Raw genomic sequence first — 20,474 nt, forward strand, 5'->3', positions numbered from 1 at the left:
CCGGGAGCGGAAAGACTTACCTTAGGGGGAAAAAATGACAGGTATACACTCGCACACACGCACATATCCATCCACATATACAGACACAAGCAGACATATTTAAAGACAAAGAGTTTGGGCAGAGATGTCAGTCGAGGCAGAAGTGTAGAGGCAAAGAAGTTGTTGAAAGACAGGTGAGGTATGAGTGGCGGCAACTTGAAATTAGCGGAGATTGAGGCCTGGCGGATGACGAGAAGAGAGGATATACTGAAGGGCAAGTTCCCGAACTCCGGAGATGGGAACTTGCCCTTCAGCCTAAAACCAACCAACCCATGAAGAGGCCAAATTGCCTTAACTATTATAAGATCCCTGTTAAGATGAAAACTACATTTACATACAAAGAAATCAAAGAAAGGCCTCGTTTTATGAAGTAGGTCATGCTTTTCTTTGCCTTTCCTGCTAATCTGTATAGCACTGTCATTTAGATATTGTACGGACATTATAGCCCAAAGCGATTGCAACTCAGTACATTACTGACAAATCCTGACTTTAAAAATGGATCTTTTGGTAAATATTCTTAAGAGTTTTGGCAATTTGAGACCATATGTATGAAAATAACACTGAAACACCAAAAATTTAAGCAAGTTCGCAGCAGGTCACTTATGCGATACACAGTTCTTTTTTAATTTCTTTATATCTCATTGTTGCAACTGTGTTCCTAGCACACTGATTTGTTTCACTTTTGATGAGCATTATCACACAGCTGTCAAAGAAATGAGTAAACTGAACTATCTGATCAAAAGACCTTTAACACCCCTACAGAACGTGGAATTAACCACTGAACATCACGAGAGGCGCGCGCGCACACACACACACACACACACACACACACACACACACACACACACACACACACACACACACCAGTATTAAAAGAAGCTGGTGAGTATTGAGTCATTATTAGAGAAGCAGTAACAGCAGAATAGGTTGGTCAGCAGATCTCAATGACTTTTAATGTGAAGTACTCATTGGATGTCACCAGAGTAACAAATCCAATATAAGACTAGACAGATCTTACGTACCAACAGACATTGTGAAGCTTGGCTGGAAAAAAAGCAACATGCAATTAGTGGAAGAAATCTCTCCTGAGTTCCAAAGAGCTACCAGCAGCCAGTTTGTACAATGAATATGCATAGAGTTATAAAGGGTTCAACGATTGAGCAACTCCTCGTAAGCCACACATTTCCACAGTCAGTACTATGTGATGCTTGAGGTGGTGTAAAGAGCAATCCCACTGGGCATTGGATGACTGGATAATGATTTCAGAATATGAACTATAATAAATGTAGTTTTAAATATACTGGTGTTATGGGCTTCAAATAATGAAACATGTGAGCCTATATGATTATGCGATGTGTGTGTTTTGACATGAAACCCTGTGGCAATCTGACAAAAGGGTTTGGGTTATGTGAATGCCTGAAGAACGTTATTTGCCATCATGTGTAATGCCAATAACAAAGCACAGAGGAGGCAGTGTATGGTACGGAAGTGGTTTTCACTGTTAGGGTGTGATCCTCTTATTGCATTAACAAAATTACAAATTTGGAAGGATATGAACACATTTTACAGCAATGTGTACAGCATGCAGTAGAAGAATAGTTCAGAGACCATGACTGACTGTATCGGCATAATGATGCTTCCTGGCATAAAGCAGCATCTGTGAGAGAATGGTTAGTGGGCAATACCATTCCTGAAATGGGCTGGCCTCCCTGGAGTCCCATAACAAGTTTGGGGCGAGTTAGAAAGCTGGCTTCGCTCCAGACCCCAACTTTGAACATCGCTACCTTCTCTAATTTTGGCTCTTGAGGAAGAAGCACTGGAATGGGCTGCCGTTTGTCCACAAACATTCAGAGACTTCACTGAAAGTGTCCTCAGCAGAATTCAAGCCATCATAACAGTGAAGGTTGGACACACCCTGTATTAATGTTCACTAATAGACATTCAGATACTTTCAGTTAGAAGTGTAATCAAACTCCGTACTGGCATCTGATAAATGTGATGCTGCACCCCCTTCCTCCTGGACAACTGACAGTTGTAACTAATCATCTAGTCCTGACCAATCTTGCTCACTTTGCATTGACGTATGTACACAAGCAGTACTACAGATGGTGACTGATGGTCTGCACTATGATTTAAATAGAGAAAGAATGCTTGCATCAGAACTATAAAGATAGAAACAGAGATGAAGCAGTCAAAACAGCTCGTACCCTAAACATCAGGAATAAACTACTCACTTTGCAAGTAACTGAAATGAAGACATATCTGAATCCTCACTCATACTTTCATCTAGAAAGTAAGAATCTTCACATTCTGTACCATTTCAGATTCTGGATCTCTGTGTAAAACAGTCAAGATCTCCGCAACTGTCAGTTGTTATGCCAATTTTTACACCTGTCGATGCACGCATGCACACACGTGTACACACACACACACACACACACACAAATGAACCTTATGGATCACAGCTGCTTAGGCGGCATTTAAACTTCCCCGTGGTGGTAGGTATAAAAACTACTGGTCCACAGTATACAGACATTGTACATTAAGTATTAATAACACATGAAAGTTCTGTCCAAGTAAAATTACTTGATAGTTGATGACTTTTTCAGTTGCAGCTACTGAGTTGCCGCATCAGCTGCTGGCTACCGCTCAGTTACAGGTGACACACAAACATGGCAGGTCACTTCACAAATGCTGTTAACGTTTAACGTGGAGCAATGTAGGAAGGGGCCGCCGTGAGGTATGTTGGAAATGTGATACACTTTGTTGACAGCGGATTTTAAGTAAGCAATGACTAAACTTTGGCGGATGAAGTGTTTTGCAGCCCTGAATTAAGCTAATCACAATCTTGTGACGTGTAATGTATCCGAGAAAATAGAGGTTGCAGCTGAACTAAAATCATGATCACTTTCTTCATGATGATTAAAGCTAATCTCTACTAGCAACCTCAGGACAGAAAAAAATTGAGTTTCAGTGCTAAAAGCAAACTGTAATTTCTGGATATTGTTGGCACCTGAAACTATCTCACACTGCCTACACGAGATGGTGCATTATTAATTGATGAGCAGACCTTGTTGGTCCTTGGTTGCAGGCAATAGGTTGACATAAGCAGATTCCAAATGAAAAAAGAATGACTGGAAGAAAAACAGGAGCAAATAAAAGATTCAATATGATGACAAAAATGATGGGGAAAATTACTGGAAATAAAAAAATTACATTTAAACCAATTAATTGAATAAATATAATAAACTCTTTTGATCAGATTAAGAAATAAAAAGAATTTTGCTACATTTGAAAAGATCTGAACCTATGAACTTCTACACATTAGAATTATACTTTAACCATTACACAAGTCACTACACTTGGTTAAGTAGTTATGAATGTGGTGACACAGCCACAATGATGAATTGCAGCCTTCAAAAATTTGTCTTTGTGCAAGGACATGCAAATCTTATTTAATGCCAGCAATTCTCTATGATTACAATAATAATTATGTATGCGATGCTGAATCCTGTCTTGTGTGGAAAGTATCCATTAGCATTTTGTTAGTGCCGTATACGAGACTGTGCGTGTGTGTTATAATGTGTGATGAAATATGAATCAAAAGTGCCAGACCCATGATATGGAATCCAAATACATCAATAAAGAAAGCCGGACAAGGAATTTGAAGTGAACTGCCCATCTGATGTGATAGTTTGGCAACAGTGAACAGTTCAGGCATCATGCTGAGTGCTCTGATTAGAGGAAACCAGGCCCAATGAGTGAAGTGTCAACTATGAAGTAATTATAAGCTGACCATAGTAGTATCTGACTAGGTACAAAACATTCAATATGAGCAATTAAGAGGACAGCAAAGATCATAATAGTAAATATTAGAAACTATTGACAAGATAATAAAGATTGGTAAGATGGAATAAAAACACCACCAATGAGGATAGTTGCTGCTCACCACATAGAACAGATATTGAACAACAGACAGGTACATTTTAAAGTAAACTAAGCTATCAGAACACACCCCCCCCCCCCCCCCCCATACACAGCCAGTCATTTCAGGGCGCTGAGCCTCAACTGATATCATAACTGACACCACTGAAAAGATAAAATTGTTTGCTGGAGGCACAGTTCTTCATGTGGAGCGAAAGCTATAGGATTAAGGGAGGGAGACATAAGAAGTGGGAAGCCCTACATTAACTCTGAAACAAAAAATATTAGGTCTCTGTTGTATTGCACAACAAGTTCCAACAACAGCATACTCACCATGATGTTTGGTAGAAAAATAATAATAATATTACAAATGTTCTCACATGTGGTATGCCACCAGAAATGGCATTGAAACAATGGTTTGCTGACAAGTACTTAAGGCTAGTTTTGTAACAATATAAGAAATATACTACAAATCTTACGGAAGAGTCATAATCGCATCTGTGGCCAAGCTTGGCAAAACTGCTTCAGCTAGAGTTTGTTCTGGGAAATGTGCAAAGTATTCCACAGAATAACTTTTTAAAATAGTATACATTAGAATTTGTTGGGCTGATGTTTATTTGCAACTTTCTTCTGGGTTCATGCTGTCTCTAAGAGTTTTCACGCTTAAAGTATACAGTCATTATTTGTATTTACCAAAATATGTGTTAGAATAATTTGTAGATGGGTACAACCGAAAGACACTTATACATAAGCTTTTGGCTGCAGCCTTCATTGGAAAAAGAGAAACATACACCGTTCATTCACATAAGCAAGCACACCTCACACACATGACAGCCAACACCTGCAGTATGGATGGTCTGTTGGGCATTAGGTGTGCTTGCTTGTGTGAATGAATGGTATGTGTTTCTCTTTCTCCAATGAAGGCCATGGCCAAAAGCTTATGCATAAGTGTCTTAATTATGCCTGTCTGCAACTGAAGTGTATCATCTTTACAGAATCTATCTTTTCCTATACTGTTGATATTCCTACCTGGACTTTCCATTTTTTGTTAGAATAATTTCTCATATTTGAGGGATTATCCCTGCCAACACCCAAATTTAATGGAAAATGGAACATTAATTCAAAACTTACCCCCCCCCCCCCCCCCAAAGCAGCTGCATTTCTTTCATGTCAAAACACGTATCACATGACCATACAGGATCACAAGTTTCCATTATTTGAAGCCCATAACACCAATATATTAAAAACTGCATTTTTTACATTGCATATTCTGAAATGATAATTTGCACTGGCACACCAGTCATCTGATACAAGTAAAGCAATACCTGATCAGCTATTATAACAAGCATGCAATGCGAGTTTTTTTTAGAAAAAGGGGAAATACTTACTTTAACACTTTCATGTTCCAAGGCAGAATATTCTCCTTCTGTCTGCTCTCTGATAATGACAGCATCAATCCCATCATGTCGACACTTCACTCCCGGCAGTGACTTTACATGGACAACATTAGCATACAGATCTAAAGAACGCCTCAGTTTCATATTCAGAGTCTGCAGTTCACCAGTGCGGCTGTAGTCTGGTGTTGCTAAGATCCCCTACAGTGCAAAAATATCTAAATAATTTGTTTTTGGAGCCACATTATTAAATAAAGGTAGATTATGAACAATAAGATATTTAAGGCAGCATTAGAGTGTAAGTGAACTAAGTCCTCACTAGTGACGCTAAAAAGTTGTTTCACATCACCTCCATAGAGTGGGCTCCATAGGTGAAAATTTAAGTGAGAGTAATGAAGTATTTAAACATGTAGCCCTTCCAGAAATTTTGAAATTATCTAGGAAGGATGTGGTATATGTATGTATCAGATAAGGGGCATGCTTGAACATTTTAACCCTTCAAGCTGACAGTACTTGTGCACGCACCAAGCCTCATAGCAGTAGTTTATACAACCAGCGGGTACAGAAAGGCTGTATTTTACTTAAACTGCTTTATTGCAGGAATTATATGCCAAAAGTTGGTGAAATTCTCAGAGATTGTTAACAACTTAACTTTCTGATGTTTAAAACATACATAATCACTCAAAATGATCTTTCAGTGTGTCATACTTTGAAACAAAGTACTACACCACAATCTCATCCAGTCAGTTCCCAGCAGTTCTGTTATGAGACAAAGCTTGAAATTTATATGCGCACACGCCCTTGCCATTACAACAACTTGATAACCAATAAATGCACAGTGTGCTGAAACATTTTCTACTCTGCTAAATATTCTCATGTGCCACTGTGCATATTTTTCTCTTTCTTTGAGACATTTTGTAGCGCACAATTTCTAACAAATAGTATTCCACACAAAGATCTGAATAGTATGTGAGCACAGATATTCCTAAATTTAGCTAGCAAAGCAGTGACATCCATTATCAATCACTGACACAGCAATACACTTTTATTGTGATTCTGCAACTGATTAGAACACTGTCAGGTAACTGCCAGTGCAAACACTCATGGTACACGTGTGCATACCCTGGTTCCTGGCTTGAGGGATTAATGCACTCACATTTAGACTGAAAATCACTATGGTCAGCACTGAAAAAATGTTTCATTTTTAAAAATCGAAATTTCACAATTGTTGCATAGAAAAATATCCCACAGACATACCAAAGTAACAACTGAAACAAGCTCATCATATAGCAGGCTTACACTATAAACAAAGATCCAAAAATCTGTATTACCAATTTAATTTTTGAATTCTTAATTCATTATCCAAATGATGTTTCTAGCACATGATTTCAATCTTCAATCCAGTTACTGTGTATTGCATCTGAAAAGCATTTAAGAAGATGACTTCTACTATTTCCAGGATCTTCCACATATAACTATTGTGTGATCTGAAAGTTTTACTGTGGATACATATTTTCCATTGAAAAATAGCACGATATCCCTGTAACGCAAAAATTAATGATTCATTTTTATCTTTGAAAATGACTTGTTAAATTAAGCCTTTGGAAGTAATATTTCCCGTTATACAATAAGGACAGTATCTCTCAATAATTTTTCAATACAATACAAAATTTGGAGTATAAGTGATGTTTAATACCAAACCTTTGCCGATTAATTTAAATTCACAAAGCAGCTTTGTAAGTATGAAAAAGCATCTTAAATTAGAAAACAGCAGTAACATGAGAATGAGGTTGAGTTATTACCTTAAGGCATATGCCATTCTTTTCAATGGATTTTGAAACAACTTCTAGTGGTGCACTCATCATATGGTGCACTTCAGAGAAAAAGAAGGTTTCAAAATCTATCGGAACATCAGCCGCCTGTCAACAGAAAAATAAATTTAACAATATTTCTCCAATTGCTGCTACCAATAACATTTACTACCTAATTCATACAAATGCATAAACCACAGAAGCTAAATTATTGTTTTTTGCAGTCTGGGTTGGCAAAGATTATTCAGTATTACCAATTCCTGATTAAAAAACAACTCATCTTCAGATTCATCCCATTACTAAGTACTCTGTCAATTTAGGATCTAGATAGTCTCCACATCATGTGGAGCTGCTTAGCTTCTAACTTTACTTTGTAACAAGAATAGATCTGAAAACAGTAATATTAGAATACTTAATTACTAATAAAGCTTAAATGAAGTAATGACTGATGATATATTTTGAGATGCCTAGTGAACACTTAAGGACAAACTCTGAAAAGAACTTTCAATATATTAGGCATACAACACATCCAGTATGCCAGAGATAAATTATTTTCCTCATTCAAAAATAATCGTAAATCCAATGAAGATAATCATTGATGAAAAAGGGAACCTCAAACGGTGGCACACACATCCTAAAAATCAAGGACATGGTCTGTACCAACAGCTGTCTGCCAAAGAACTTGCAAAAGAAGATAGATTCACTGTTTATTTGTTTCCTGAGATTTTAAACAAACAAATTAAAACACATTGGATTCTGATATATGATGAACCCACCCTCCCAACCATCCTACTTCCTCTGGCTTGTCTATGGGTTTCCAAAAATAATATTTCCACCAAGGATAGCATTGCAACATCATTTATAATATGGAGAATTTATTACTAAGAATCTAGGACATTCAAAAAGAAGCTTTCAGTGATTGTAGGGCAAAGTAGAAACACTAAGGATATAAGTGTGTGCATATAGAAGGTGTATACTTTGGAGGATGTTTACTACAGACTATATTTAAAACATTTCAATAACTTTTCGAACAGAGCTCTTAGGCAACTTTTTTCATGTTCTATTGGAAACAGACTTTTACAGTACGTAGTAACTGGGGGCTGCAGATGGACAGTGCTTGTATGGTCATGATAATAATGCTTTTTTATTATGCTAGTTGTGATGCAATCCTGTAACAGAAAACCCAATATGCTTAAATTCTTCATAAAAAATCAAAGCCCAACAAAATCTATGTGCTCTAGGCAGCAGCTTAATTCATCTACATGGCAAATCTGGCATTAGCTAACACATCACAAGGCCTGCAAGAAGCACCAGGCACATTAGTGTAGTGAAATATTTAATCCACACAAAAAAAAATTCAAATACAGCATACTCCCAATATTCGCGTGCGGATTACGGATTGCAGATTACACATGGACATGTGCCGTGACACAGGGACCAGCGCTTTCTTGATTTTCTCACCTACAAGGTTACATTTCTGGAAAATGTAATTTTAGGTTTCCTCAACAGATGGCAGTAGAATCATCAATTTAGCTGCAAAATATTGGTAGTGGCAGGAGATTAATGTCAAGGTGGAAGATTGTAAATTTGAGATCTGAAGAGCAGAAGCTGATTATTAAGTGCAATTTTAAGTCTGAGGAAGTTGCTGCAGTTCAGAGACTGTGGGGATGAGAGTATGGGATTGATCTCTCTACAAGTTAACACATTTCTACAAGACACATTCGACATCCAAAGACCAGTCTACAGTAGGCAAAAAGGGTGTACAGCGTGACCTTATACAGCTGTATGTGATAGATATTCCATTATGGTGCTGCACCTGTTTCAGCTTTCACTAACACTTCAAGGTAAATGTCATACGAAAGTGGTGTAAATGCTAGTAGTGTGCTATGAATTCTCCAGATAAGCCAGCTGTGTTATTTCATTTCAAGGTTGGGTCAACATTTACATTATGATGACCTATATTAGAGAGTAAAATTCTGTGAATAGGTTCAAGGGACTGGTAAAATGAAGCACAATTCAAACTCAATGGAACTGTCAGATGTACTGGGTTGAAGATAACACTCTCATGCTGTAAAAAAAAATCTTTGACTTCACTTAGAGTGAATGTGTAGTGTCATTTGTCATCCGGGAGGGGGGGGGGGGGGGGAGGGGGGGAGAGCTCATTGGACCCTTTTGTTTTGAAGGTACTGTAACTGGAATAAAGCACCTAATAATTCTTGCTAATTACAGTTTCTCTTCCAGTTGCACAATGAACAGTGAATACAGGTTTTATTAGCAACAAGGTGGCACTCACACTATCATAACTATATCAAACTGTACCAGGACAGTAGATAGAATGCAGGGAAACAATCGAGTTCTTGTATGCTCTCCAGACAAACAATTTATTTTTCATTATGACCACAGTAAAAGAGGCAGTAACCTGTGTAATCTGAACACACTTTTGGAGATTCAACTGGTATGTGTACAACCCCCATTGTGCATTTTGATGGGAACAGGTTCTTTAACATATCCCTGACAGTTATCAATTTTGCGACTTTTACTTCAATATGAGACTGTCTTATACCCGTATGATCACAGTTACTGAAACAGACAGCATGGATCACTGAGTGTTAGCACAGTCACAAGCTTCGAAGATAAATAAAGGTTGTTTTCATAGGTGTGAGATATTATCAGTGATTGGTGACAAAGTACGATTATTATAATACTGAGGAGTTCTAAGAGTATGTTTTGAGTTGTTTTCAAAGAAAAATGTTTTGTTATGTGATCGTGAGTTATACAAGTCACTGCAAGAAAGAAGAAGGAATTAATATTCATATATTTACTTAGAACAATGACATGAAACAAAAATGTCTAAATGCTTGTAAACACGATTATTCCTTTTCAGTTGCTAATGCTTGTGTGTTCTCAATAGATTTCGCTGAGATTGTGAAAGGGACTTAAAAAGCCAACTGTTGAAACTTCTTCCGAAGTGCAAGTTGAAGCCTGTTGCTATCCTCCAGAATTGGTAAATGGGGTAGTAATGAGTGTGATAATGAGAGAAAAATTCACATACAAAAATGGAATTACTGTAAAGAGATAGAAGAGATTTTGCATCTAAATATATTACCATCTAATGAAGAAACCTCTATTAGAGAAAATATTAACTATGAAAATAAACAATACTGTAAATGAGACAATGTGTTCATGATGTAAAAAAAATTACTTTGCAAAAGAGTATTGATTTACAGGATTATCGCCCCAGTGTAATGTTGAGTTATTAAAACAAAACATTTTGAAAAAGAAGTTCAGGGTTATTTTTGACTGTCAATAATAATAGGTTAGGAAAAGAAGGTGTACCAAATGGTGATCCAAAAATAGTGTAAGGGTTGTGATTTTAAGTAGCTTACAAAGAATTATTTTTTAGATAAAGACACATTTACTTGTTTATTTAACTTATAAAACGTATCACAGTAGCAGTAGTAGTAGTAACAACAACTACAACATCAAAAATTCCAATTGTATCCATAACTGCATATGAATTGGACATGTATGTCTATAAGCTTCTCTGCTGTGTGTAGAAGTTGAGGGCCAGTGGTGATACAACTGCTCACAGCACATCTGCACACAATACCTACTATTTATTCTAGCAAAGGTGCATATAATAGTGGTGAATCATGGAAATATGCAACAGTAACAAAATATTTTGAAACAGAATTTGAGGTGAACAAACAGTTCTGAGGCACAAAGTGTGTAACGAACAAATTATTCAAGCTTTCACTACTGCCAAATCACCTGTAATACAGTGCATCCTCATTAGTGTGTGTCATGAACTAAATGACCTAACAATACTGGTAATCAGATAATCCTTGGATCTCCTGCTCATCATAATGGTTCCCAAAATAAAAAATGGCTCCCAAAATTACATCAATAGGTTCACTGAAGGAATTATGGCAAAAAGTCTTGGCTCTATAATCTGAATTTGTAAATTCAGTTGAAAGTTTACACAGACGAAAATCCCAGTAACAGCTAAAATCAAACAATGGAAAATCCAGGATGGAATGTAACAATACCCAATACCTGAGAAGGAAACTTGCTACTCACCATACAGCGGAGATGTCGAGTCGCAATAGGTACAATAAAAAGATTCACACAATTAAAGCTTTCGGCTATTAAGGCCTTTGTCAGCAGTACACACACACACACACACACACACACACACACACACACACACACACACAACTTGCACACACATCTACAGTCACAGAGAGCTGAGACCACACTCAGCTCTCTGAGACTGCAGGTGTGTGTGTGTGTGTGTGTGTGTGTGCACGCGCGCGCACTTGCGCATGCATTTGTGTATGTGTGTCTACTGCAGCTTTCCTTCTCCAGTAACAGCTAAGGCGTTAAAAGGTAATGAGATTGAGGTGGTCACGGTCCACGAATTCGTGCTGATTCCTGGGTATGACCTATTTGGTGCAACAGACTGTAAAACATGGTGTAGCACCTATGATTGCAGAGACATTGAACATGCTGTGCCTGAGATCATATCAGTGGGCAGTGACATGAACAGTCACCAAAAAAAATCAGTGAAGCCTTGATAAATAACATCTATACACCTTCCTCTGGCAACTGATTGAACCAGGTACTCTGATCTTAATTTCACCCTGAAAAATTTTAACAGCCACTATGAGCAATGTTAATACACAGCAGCAAATCAGACTGAAGAGAACTTAGTACTATGGGATGAAGAAATTTATCTGCATCTTTATTTTTGTCATAGATCATACCTTTCTGTTGGCAGCTTGGAGACCTGAAAGCAACCCTGAATTGAGTTTTGTCACCACACATGACATCAAACAACATCGCAAACCTCCAGTAAAGTGTTCACTGATTTTCTTTACTCTCAACATCAGCCAGTAATACTGGAAGTGGGACTCAATATTTTCACAATAACATCAGGATCCAGTCTCAGACATAATTTCGCGAAGGCGAACTGGCCTGTCTTCACAGTGCGACTTGGTAATCAACTTTTATGGATTCTTCCAATCTGCATGAACTACAAAAGATCTGTCAGCATTTTAACGAGTTCCAGGGGTGTGAGCCTATCCCTTCACCTACTTAGTGATGAATGATGCAAATAAATAACTTGTATCTTAAGACAATAACTACGTCAGATGTTCAGATATTATGCTTGTCTGTTTCTTTTATTTTTATTGTGCATGCCGAGAGCCATACTGAGGACGATGTGCTTCTCTGGCAAAGAATGGTGGTCACCACTACTTAGTGAGAGGAAATACTAGCTTGGACGCAGCAATAATTGCGCCATGGATTGCTGTCCTGCCTTGGAGATTTGCAGACTTCACAAAAATTACTATTTTAACGATACTAAAATGTTGTAAAGCAAACTAGGGGAAGATTCAGAAAAAGATAGATCTTGTTTTTGGAAGCATTAATAGATTAGTACGAGATGTCAATGTATTTGAAATAATCAAATGTTATTAGAACCTCATTCCTCAAATGTGATGTAAAAGAAATAGTATTTTTGTTTTTAAAGTAGTAATTACAGCTTTGTCATAGATAAATATCTAACAGCAACTATGTTTAAACCAACAGTTATGCATGAACTTTTACACAGTCTAGAAGCAGTGAGGTGGAAATTTTTGAAACTACTGAGCTTTTCAGTGTCAAACAGAAAGGCCTGCCTCTACTACACAGACTGGGAGGCACCAATCAGCTCACACACAAAACTTACCATGTATCACATAGTTGCAAATAAAATCATGCAAACTTCTAGGGATCCAAGAGACAGGGTTCATACCATCAGCATAAAATGAGAATATTAACAGCTAAAACCATTATCTGAAGAAAACCCCCATTACTGCCAATCTGGTTTGGTTTTGGAAATTACTGCTGGCCTGAAAGAAATTAAGCCAGGAAAGGCTCCCAATTCCAATGGCATCTAATTAGAGTTTGTGTTCTAGGTGTGGGAAATACACAGTCAAGTGAATTTTATTCATCACTGATAAAACAAAATCAGGAAATATACCGCAGTTTCCTAAGGGAACACTAGTATTTACTATACTTGTATCAAGTAAACCATGGAACCTACCTCACAGCTACCACCCATCTGCCCTGCTCAGCATGGTGGCTGCTGGGAAGACTCACTTATAATCCTACACTTTAGATCCTCTCATATTAACAAATAATAATAATAATAATTATTATTATTATTATGCAAACTGATTTCCAACCACAAACAAGCTACACAGACCATGTGCCAGAGCTGACCACCTACATAACAGCAGGCTACCAGAAGCGACTAACATCATCTGTTGAATGGATTCATTGACCTATCAAGCTGATAGCAACATATGGCGATGTCTAAAGGCAGGACTTAATTTGAAAGTTTCTGCATACCATATTTTGAATGAATGAAGAAACATTATTTTGGTCATTCTGTGTTCTCTCATGACACCTGACATACAGGGTGGTCCATAGATCGTAACCAGGCCAAATCTCTCATGAAATAAGCGTCAAACGAAAAAACTACGAAGAACGAAACTTGTCTAGCTTGAAGGGGGAAACCAGATGGTGCTATGATTGGCCCGCTAGGTGGTGCTGGCATAGGTCAAACAGATATCAACTGTTTTTTAATATGAACCCCCATTTTTTATTACATATTCGTGTAGTACGTAAAGAAATATGAATGTTTTAGTTGGACCACTTTTTTCGCTTTGTGATAGATGGCACTGTAATAGTCACAAACATATGGCTCACAATTTTAGACGAACAGTTGGTGACAGGTAGGTTTTTTAAATTAAAATACAGAACGTAGATACCTTTGAACATTTTATTTTGGTTGTTCCAATGTGATACTTGTACCTTTGTGAACTTATTTCTGAGAACGCATGCTGTTACTGCGTGATTACCTATAAATACCGCATAAATGCAATAAATGCTCAAAATGATGTCCGTCAACCTCAATGCATTTGGCAATACGTGTAATGACATTCCTCTCAACAGCGAGTAGTTCGCCTTCTTTAATGCGCCAACGCATGTTATCAGGCGTTGTCGGTGGATCACGATAGCAAATATCCTTCAACTTTCCCCACAGAAAGAAATCCGGGGACGTCATATCCAGTGAACGTGCGGGCCATGGTATGGTGCTTCGACAACCAATCCACCTGTCATGAAATATGCTCTTCAATACCGCTTCAACCGCACACGAGCTGTGTGTCGGACATCCATCATGTTGGAAGTACATCGTCATTCTGTCATGCAGTGAAACATGTTGTAGTAACATTGGTAGAACATTACGTAGGAAATCAGCATACACTGCACCATTTAGATTGCCATCGATAAAATGAGGGCCAATTATCCTTCCTCTCATAATGGTGCACCATACATTAACCCGCCAAAGTCGCCGATGTTCCACTTGTCGCAGTCACCGTGGATTTTCCGCTGCCCAATAATGTATATTATGCTGGTTTACGTTACTGCTGTTGGTGGATGACGCTTCATCGCTAAATAGAACACGTGCAAAAAATCTGTGATTGTCTCGTAATTTCTCTTGTGCCCAGTGGCAGAACTGTGCACGACGTTCAAAGTAATCGTCATGCAATTCTTTGTGCATATAAATATGGTATGGGTGCAATCGATGTTGATGTAGCATTCTCAACACCGACGTTTTTGAGATTACCGATTCTTGTGCAATTTATCTGCTACTGATGTGTGAGTTAGCCGCGACAGCAGCTAAAACACCTGCTTGGGCATCATCATTTGTTGCAGGTCGTGGTTGACGTTTCACATGTGGCTGAACACTTCCTGTTTCCTTAAATAACTTAACTATCCAGCGAACAGTCCGGGCACTTGGATGATGTCATCTAGGATACCTAACAACATACATAGCACACGCCCATTGGGCATTTTGATCACAACAGCCATACATCAACAAAATATAGACCTTTTCCGCAGTTGGTAAACGGTCCATTTTAACACAGGTAATGTATCATGAAGCAAATACCGTTTGCACTGGCGGGATGTTACGCGGCATCATGTACTTCTACGTTTGTGACTATTACAGCGCTACCTTTACAAAGCGAAGAAAGTGGTCCAACTAAAAGATTCGTATTTCTTTACGTACTACATGAATATGTAATAAAAAATGGGGGTTCCTATTTAAAAAAAAAAAAAAAAAAACGCAGTTGATATCCGTTTGACCTATGGCAGCGCCATCCAGCGGGCGAACCATAGTGCCATCTGGTTTCCCCCTTCAAGCTAGACAAGTTTCGTTCTTTGTTGTCACGATCAATGGACCACCCTGTATATCACTAAATAATGGCATCAGTTGCGGCTTTTTTTTTTTTTTTTTTTAAATAAAGACGTGAAACTAGTGCAAGTATTTATTCAACAACAATACTACAGTTGAGGAACCTGCATCAAGACACTCCATGCTTTGATACGAAGTGAATAAAAACTGCTCACATGCTGGACAACTACAAACTTTTAGTACATTCTGAGAACACCATTGCTCTCTGCAATGAAACTAATGTACCATGGTATGACCCTGGACAGAACATGAAGTTGCATGATACATCTAACAAAGACTGCTAGAAATTTCAAACCAGGAACAACTTTGTGCAAAAAATGTGTATTACTACATGAAGTTCCTCAACCTCTACTCTCCCAATTTCATCTCACAACCTGGTGTACCCTGTTGCAGAACATAGCTCTCTAGTGTGGCTCCATGTATCTACATGAAGATCAATACAGAACTAAATCACACCATGCTAACAATAAATGGAACATTAAGGTCTACACCAACTTACTGACACCATACACTAAGCTGCATTCACTCACCCCAAATATGAATGTTGTTTGGAAAGCAGAGAATGTTTCAGCTTGACACTGCCTTCCACTACGACTGCCGACTGATCAATGACCTTGGTACTCATCCACTTCCAATATGATTGATTGTAGCTTAATTGTGCAACCTTAAAATGTGTGACAAAATTGTACATACCACCAAGTGTGAGGTGTGCAGTGTTATCCGATGCATATCTGCATATGCAGCAGGAGTGACACAGGACTTTCTTCCACAGCTTCAGTGGGAAAGCTTTCAACATCTGCCACACAGTCTGGACTTAACCCAAGTGATTTTCACTTATTTCCCAAATTGAAAAATTTTTTGAGGAAAAGGTGCTACAGAAGTGATGATGAACTTAAAGAAGCCATTAACCATTGCAACTGAGGATGCAGAAGGCACAGGAAAGCTGGTAAAATTATAAGACAAATGCCTACTAAATTTGTTCGCCCACTGCTTGAATACTGCTCAGCGGTGTGGGATTCGTACCAGATAGGGTTGATAGAAGAGATAGAGAAGATCCAACGGAGAGCAGCACGCTTCGTTACAGGATCATTTAGTAATCGCGAAAGTGTTACGGAGATGATAGATAAACTCCAGTGGAAGACTCTGCAGGAGAGATGCTCAGTAGCTCGGTACGGGCTTTTGTTAAAGTTTCGAGAACATGCCTTCACCGAAGAGTCAAGCAGTATATTGCTCCCACCTAAGTATATCTCGCGAAGAGACCATGAGGATAAAATCAGAGAGATTAGAGCCCACAAAGAATCGTACAGACAATCCTCCTTTCCACGAACAATATGAGACTGGAATAGAAGGGAGAACCGATAGAGGTACTCAGGGTACCCTCCGCCACACACCGTCAGGTGGCTTGCGGAGTATGGATATAGATGTAGATTTAAACAATGACTATGCAGAAAAGTAGCTTGAGTATCAAAATGTATGTAAAATACAGTTTCGTTTAATTACATCAAATAAAAATTTCTGTAGGGGGATGGCGGGTGGGTCAGGGCATGGGGAGGGAGGGAGGGAGGGAGGGAGGGAGGGAGGGAGGGAGAGACCTCAACAGTATGTGCCTATTATCTTCTCCATATCTCAGAAAAACTTCCACAGGTGTCAACAAAGTGGAGGATGTGTTGCAGCCCTAACAGAATAGGGACAAAACACAGCAGATGAGCAAACTGGTGCCAATGGATAAGGTATCCACCAAATTACAGCAGACTGTTCCTTACAATCTTACTCTGAAACTTATACATACAACTTCATTTACACATTTTTCTCACTTATACTTTTTCTTCTCGGTCTTGGTGAAATATCTGCAGTGTGTGTAGTTATGATGTCTGGTTCCAGAGGGGGTTATGGGAGAAGTGGATCAGTGAGCTCCACCTATTAACACGGAACCATGGAGGGGATGGGTGTAGTAGGAGACATACAGTAGGAGTAGTGTACTGGTAGCATCCTATGTTGTGTTGCCAACTACAAAATCACAGTGTTGTGAGCACTTGTAGCCAACTAATGCTTAATTTTTAATGTGACAGACTTGAAATCGCTTCATAGATTGAGATATACATAACAGAATAAACTGGAGCAACAAAGTCATCGCAAAAACAAGATGTAATACATATAATGTATAAATACAAAAGTATAAAGTATCAAACTTACAGTTACAGAGGTGGTGACAGCCACAGGAAAGGTTACTACTAGGTGTAGCAGTCATTTCTTTTCCTGAAGTTACACAATTTCTGCCAAACTGAGATTATGGAGTAACTGGATAAGAATTGTTGCATGTAACTTGGTAACCCCAAAGCACATCACAACTCATTAGCTTATCTGCACTGAGTGAACTGATGTGCATATTAAAGGCATCTATTTTATTTAGGCCTACTGTATAGGCAACAGTATTGTAATTACTGCATTACCTGATTATCTCGATAACTGATAACATAAGTGAAAGAAAGAAGAAAAGCATTACAATTGCTGAAAAAATATGAATTTTGAGTGTAGCAGAGGAAAATAGTACCAGAAAGCAAGTGGATATTTCTGATGAATTAGGAGCTGTTACATCTTCCTCAAATTCTATCGTAGCAAAGACAAACGATATTGAAGACAGTGCAGGTGTGTTCGGAATTTCTACTAGTAAGTGGACTCCTTTTAGGACAGGAAATATAAAGATGTGGAGTACCGATTGTTATAGTGGTTCACGCATCACAGAGCTAAAGATGTTCCTATTATTCTCCCAATGCTTCGTGAAAAAGCAATGGAACTGGCAATCTGACAGAGCATAGAAAATTTCAATGCTTCATCAGGTTGGCTGTATAAATTTAAGGTTAGACACTGCATCAGTTGTCAGTATAAAGAAACTTGTCTGAAAGAACTGACATCCCAACACACTCCTAAAAACATTTTCAATGCAGACAAGATGGGTCTGCTTTACAATGTAATGACTGACTGCACAAAGGCATTCAAAGGTGAGGAAAACAAAGTAAACAATTTGTAACAGTTCTGTAATGCACTAACATAGGTGGTAGTTAGAAGCTCCTCCCATTTCAAGATTGGGAAATTTAAAAAGCCACAGTGTTTTAAAAATTTTGTCAAGTTTCCCAGAAAATATGTTTAATATCATGGATTGCGACAAAAGTGTTTGAAAGCTGGCTTCAAAGTGTCAATGAAAACAGGTACAGCAGCCTGAAGATTTTATTCATCATGGACAGGTGTGCAGAACACCCTCCCCTACCTTCTTATTTCAGAAAAGTGACTGGAATTCTTTCCAGCAAATTGCATGAGTGAGCACCAGCCAGTTGATCTTTGAGTACTACATAATTTCAAGCTGCATTATCGCAAAATGGTCTTACAGCATGACATGTTGGGACAAAAGGAAGAGATGAAAATAAGCATTTCACCTGTAAAACTTTTACGTGCCACTTTTTTCTTATTGTACTATTGAAGTGAAAGAAGACTTTTTTCCTCTTTGCTCTCTATTTAGATTGTGGCTCATACCTGACCTGTTGACTCTGTTGTGTCAAAGGTTCACTGCCCTTCTGTGGTATCCAGCTACTTGCAGATATGGCACAGTGCACTCTACTCCATCGCAGCTCATGGCACAGAATTTTGGACATTACCATTTGAAACTGTTTCCAAAAAGCCAGATTTGGAAATAAAATCCTTGATTGTGATGGAAACATTGATACTGATGATATTTCACCTAATGACAAAGAATGGAGCCAACTTGAAGAGAAGGCATCATTTGTGGATTACATCAACATTAGCAAAAATCTTGTCACTATGGAAGCCATGACTATCTTGGAGACAGTTCCAGATGCATCTCGGGGCTTGGATGAGGAAGATATTGATGATGAGGATGATACAGAAGACCCTCAGCATTCTTCAGTGACTTAACAATGCAGGGGTATGCCCAAGATGGCAGCGATTGAGAAGTTTAGTGAATTTGTGCCTCCAGTTATTTCCAATTTTCAAATGTTATCCGGCATCAATAGCAAGAAGATGATCAACAAAAGTGCTTCGCAAAGTTTCAAGTCTAGTGCCACGCAAAAAACCTGCAGTGAAAAATCATCCAAATCAAAATGCAAGTGTGTAACATGTGAAGTCCATCCTGACAAAGCAAAACTAGTTGAAACTATTAATTCGTTGCAAGAAATTGTGCGCAGATCCTTGGCAGAAAACAGAGTGTTAGCTGATAGACTCAAATGTCTTGAAAATGATCATGGAAAACTAAAAACCGCCGAGCAGGGCGTAAGTGAATTCGACAGAAATAAAGTGTACACAGTAACCGATGATTCCGTCGCCATTTCAAGTTTTCCAACACATTCTGGGTGTACCGGTAACGCAAACCATAGCGCAATCATTTCGTCGTCTTTAGTAATAAATTCTCCTGCCGTGCTCCAAAAAACGGTAGGCCTATCTACAAAAGATCAAATTGTGCACCATCTGAAAGAAATGCCTGTTATTAAGCAAAATGTGGAACCTACACAACAGAGTTCATGTAAAATAAAGTGTGCAGATATCGTAAATAGTGTTTCTTCTTCAGTAATAGCTCAAAAAACCAAATTCAATATCCTACTACAAAACGGTGGTCATTGTGAAAAACAAACTTCTGCTGCATACAATAAATTTGCTCCCAAGACCGCAAAGTTAACACAGGTTCATAGTTATCAAAAAAGGTTACCGAATGTGCAAAAACAGAATATATCTACACAGCAAAAACACGTTTCAAAACCTTCTAGCCCCAAAACTGTGATAAACAAAAAAATTTGTGTGCTTGGTGACAGTCATGGACGTGGAATTTCAGCACTATTGAAAGATAAATGTAATTTAATGGTAACAGGTTTTGTGAAGCCAGGAGCGCAGTTTTGTGAGGTAAATAAACTAACAAACTCTACTGATGTATCTCACTTAAGTAATTGTGATTTTGTCGTGCTTCTAGGTGGTTCAAACGATATATATATATAG

At 38.3% G+C, this 20,474-nt stretch overlaps 1 protein-coding gene across 1 annotated transcript in view; it reads right to left on the bottom strand.

Annotated features, from left to right (window-relative positions):
- The window catches only part of LOC126473396 (probable isocitrate dehydrogenase [NAD] subunit beta, mitochondrial), a 69,934-nt gene that overhangs the window by 23,636 nt on the left and 25,824 nt on the right, over positions 1-20,474 (bottom strand). The window contains exons 4-5 of the mRNA XM_050100405.1: positions 7,160-7,276; positions 5,352-5,558 (exon numbers count right to left, since the gene is read on the bottom strand). Coding sequence (XP_049956362.1) covers positions 5,352-5,558; positions 7,160-7,276 — 324 coding nt within the window. The remainder of the gene's footprint in view (positions 1-5,351; positions 5,559-7,159; positions 7,277-20,474) is intronic.

Source organism: Schistocerca serialis, chromosome 4 (genome assembly GCF_023864345.2).
Source record: "Schistocerca serialis cubense isolate TAMUIC-IGC-003099 chromosome 4, iqSchSeri2.2, whole genome shotgun sequence".
Lineage (NCBI taxonomy): Eukaryota > Metazoa > Arthropoda > Insecta > Orthoptera > Acrididae > Schistocerca > Schistocerca serialis.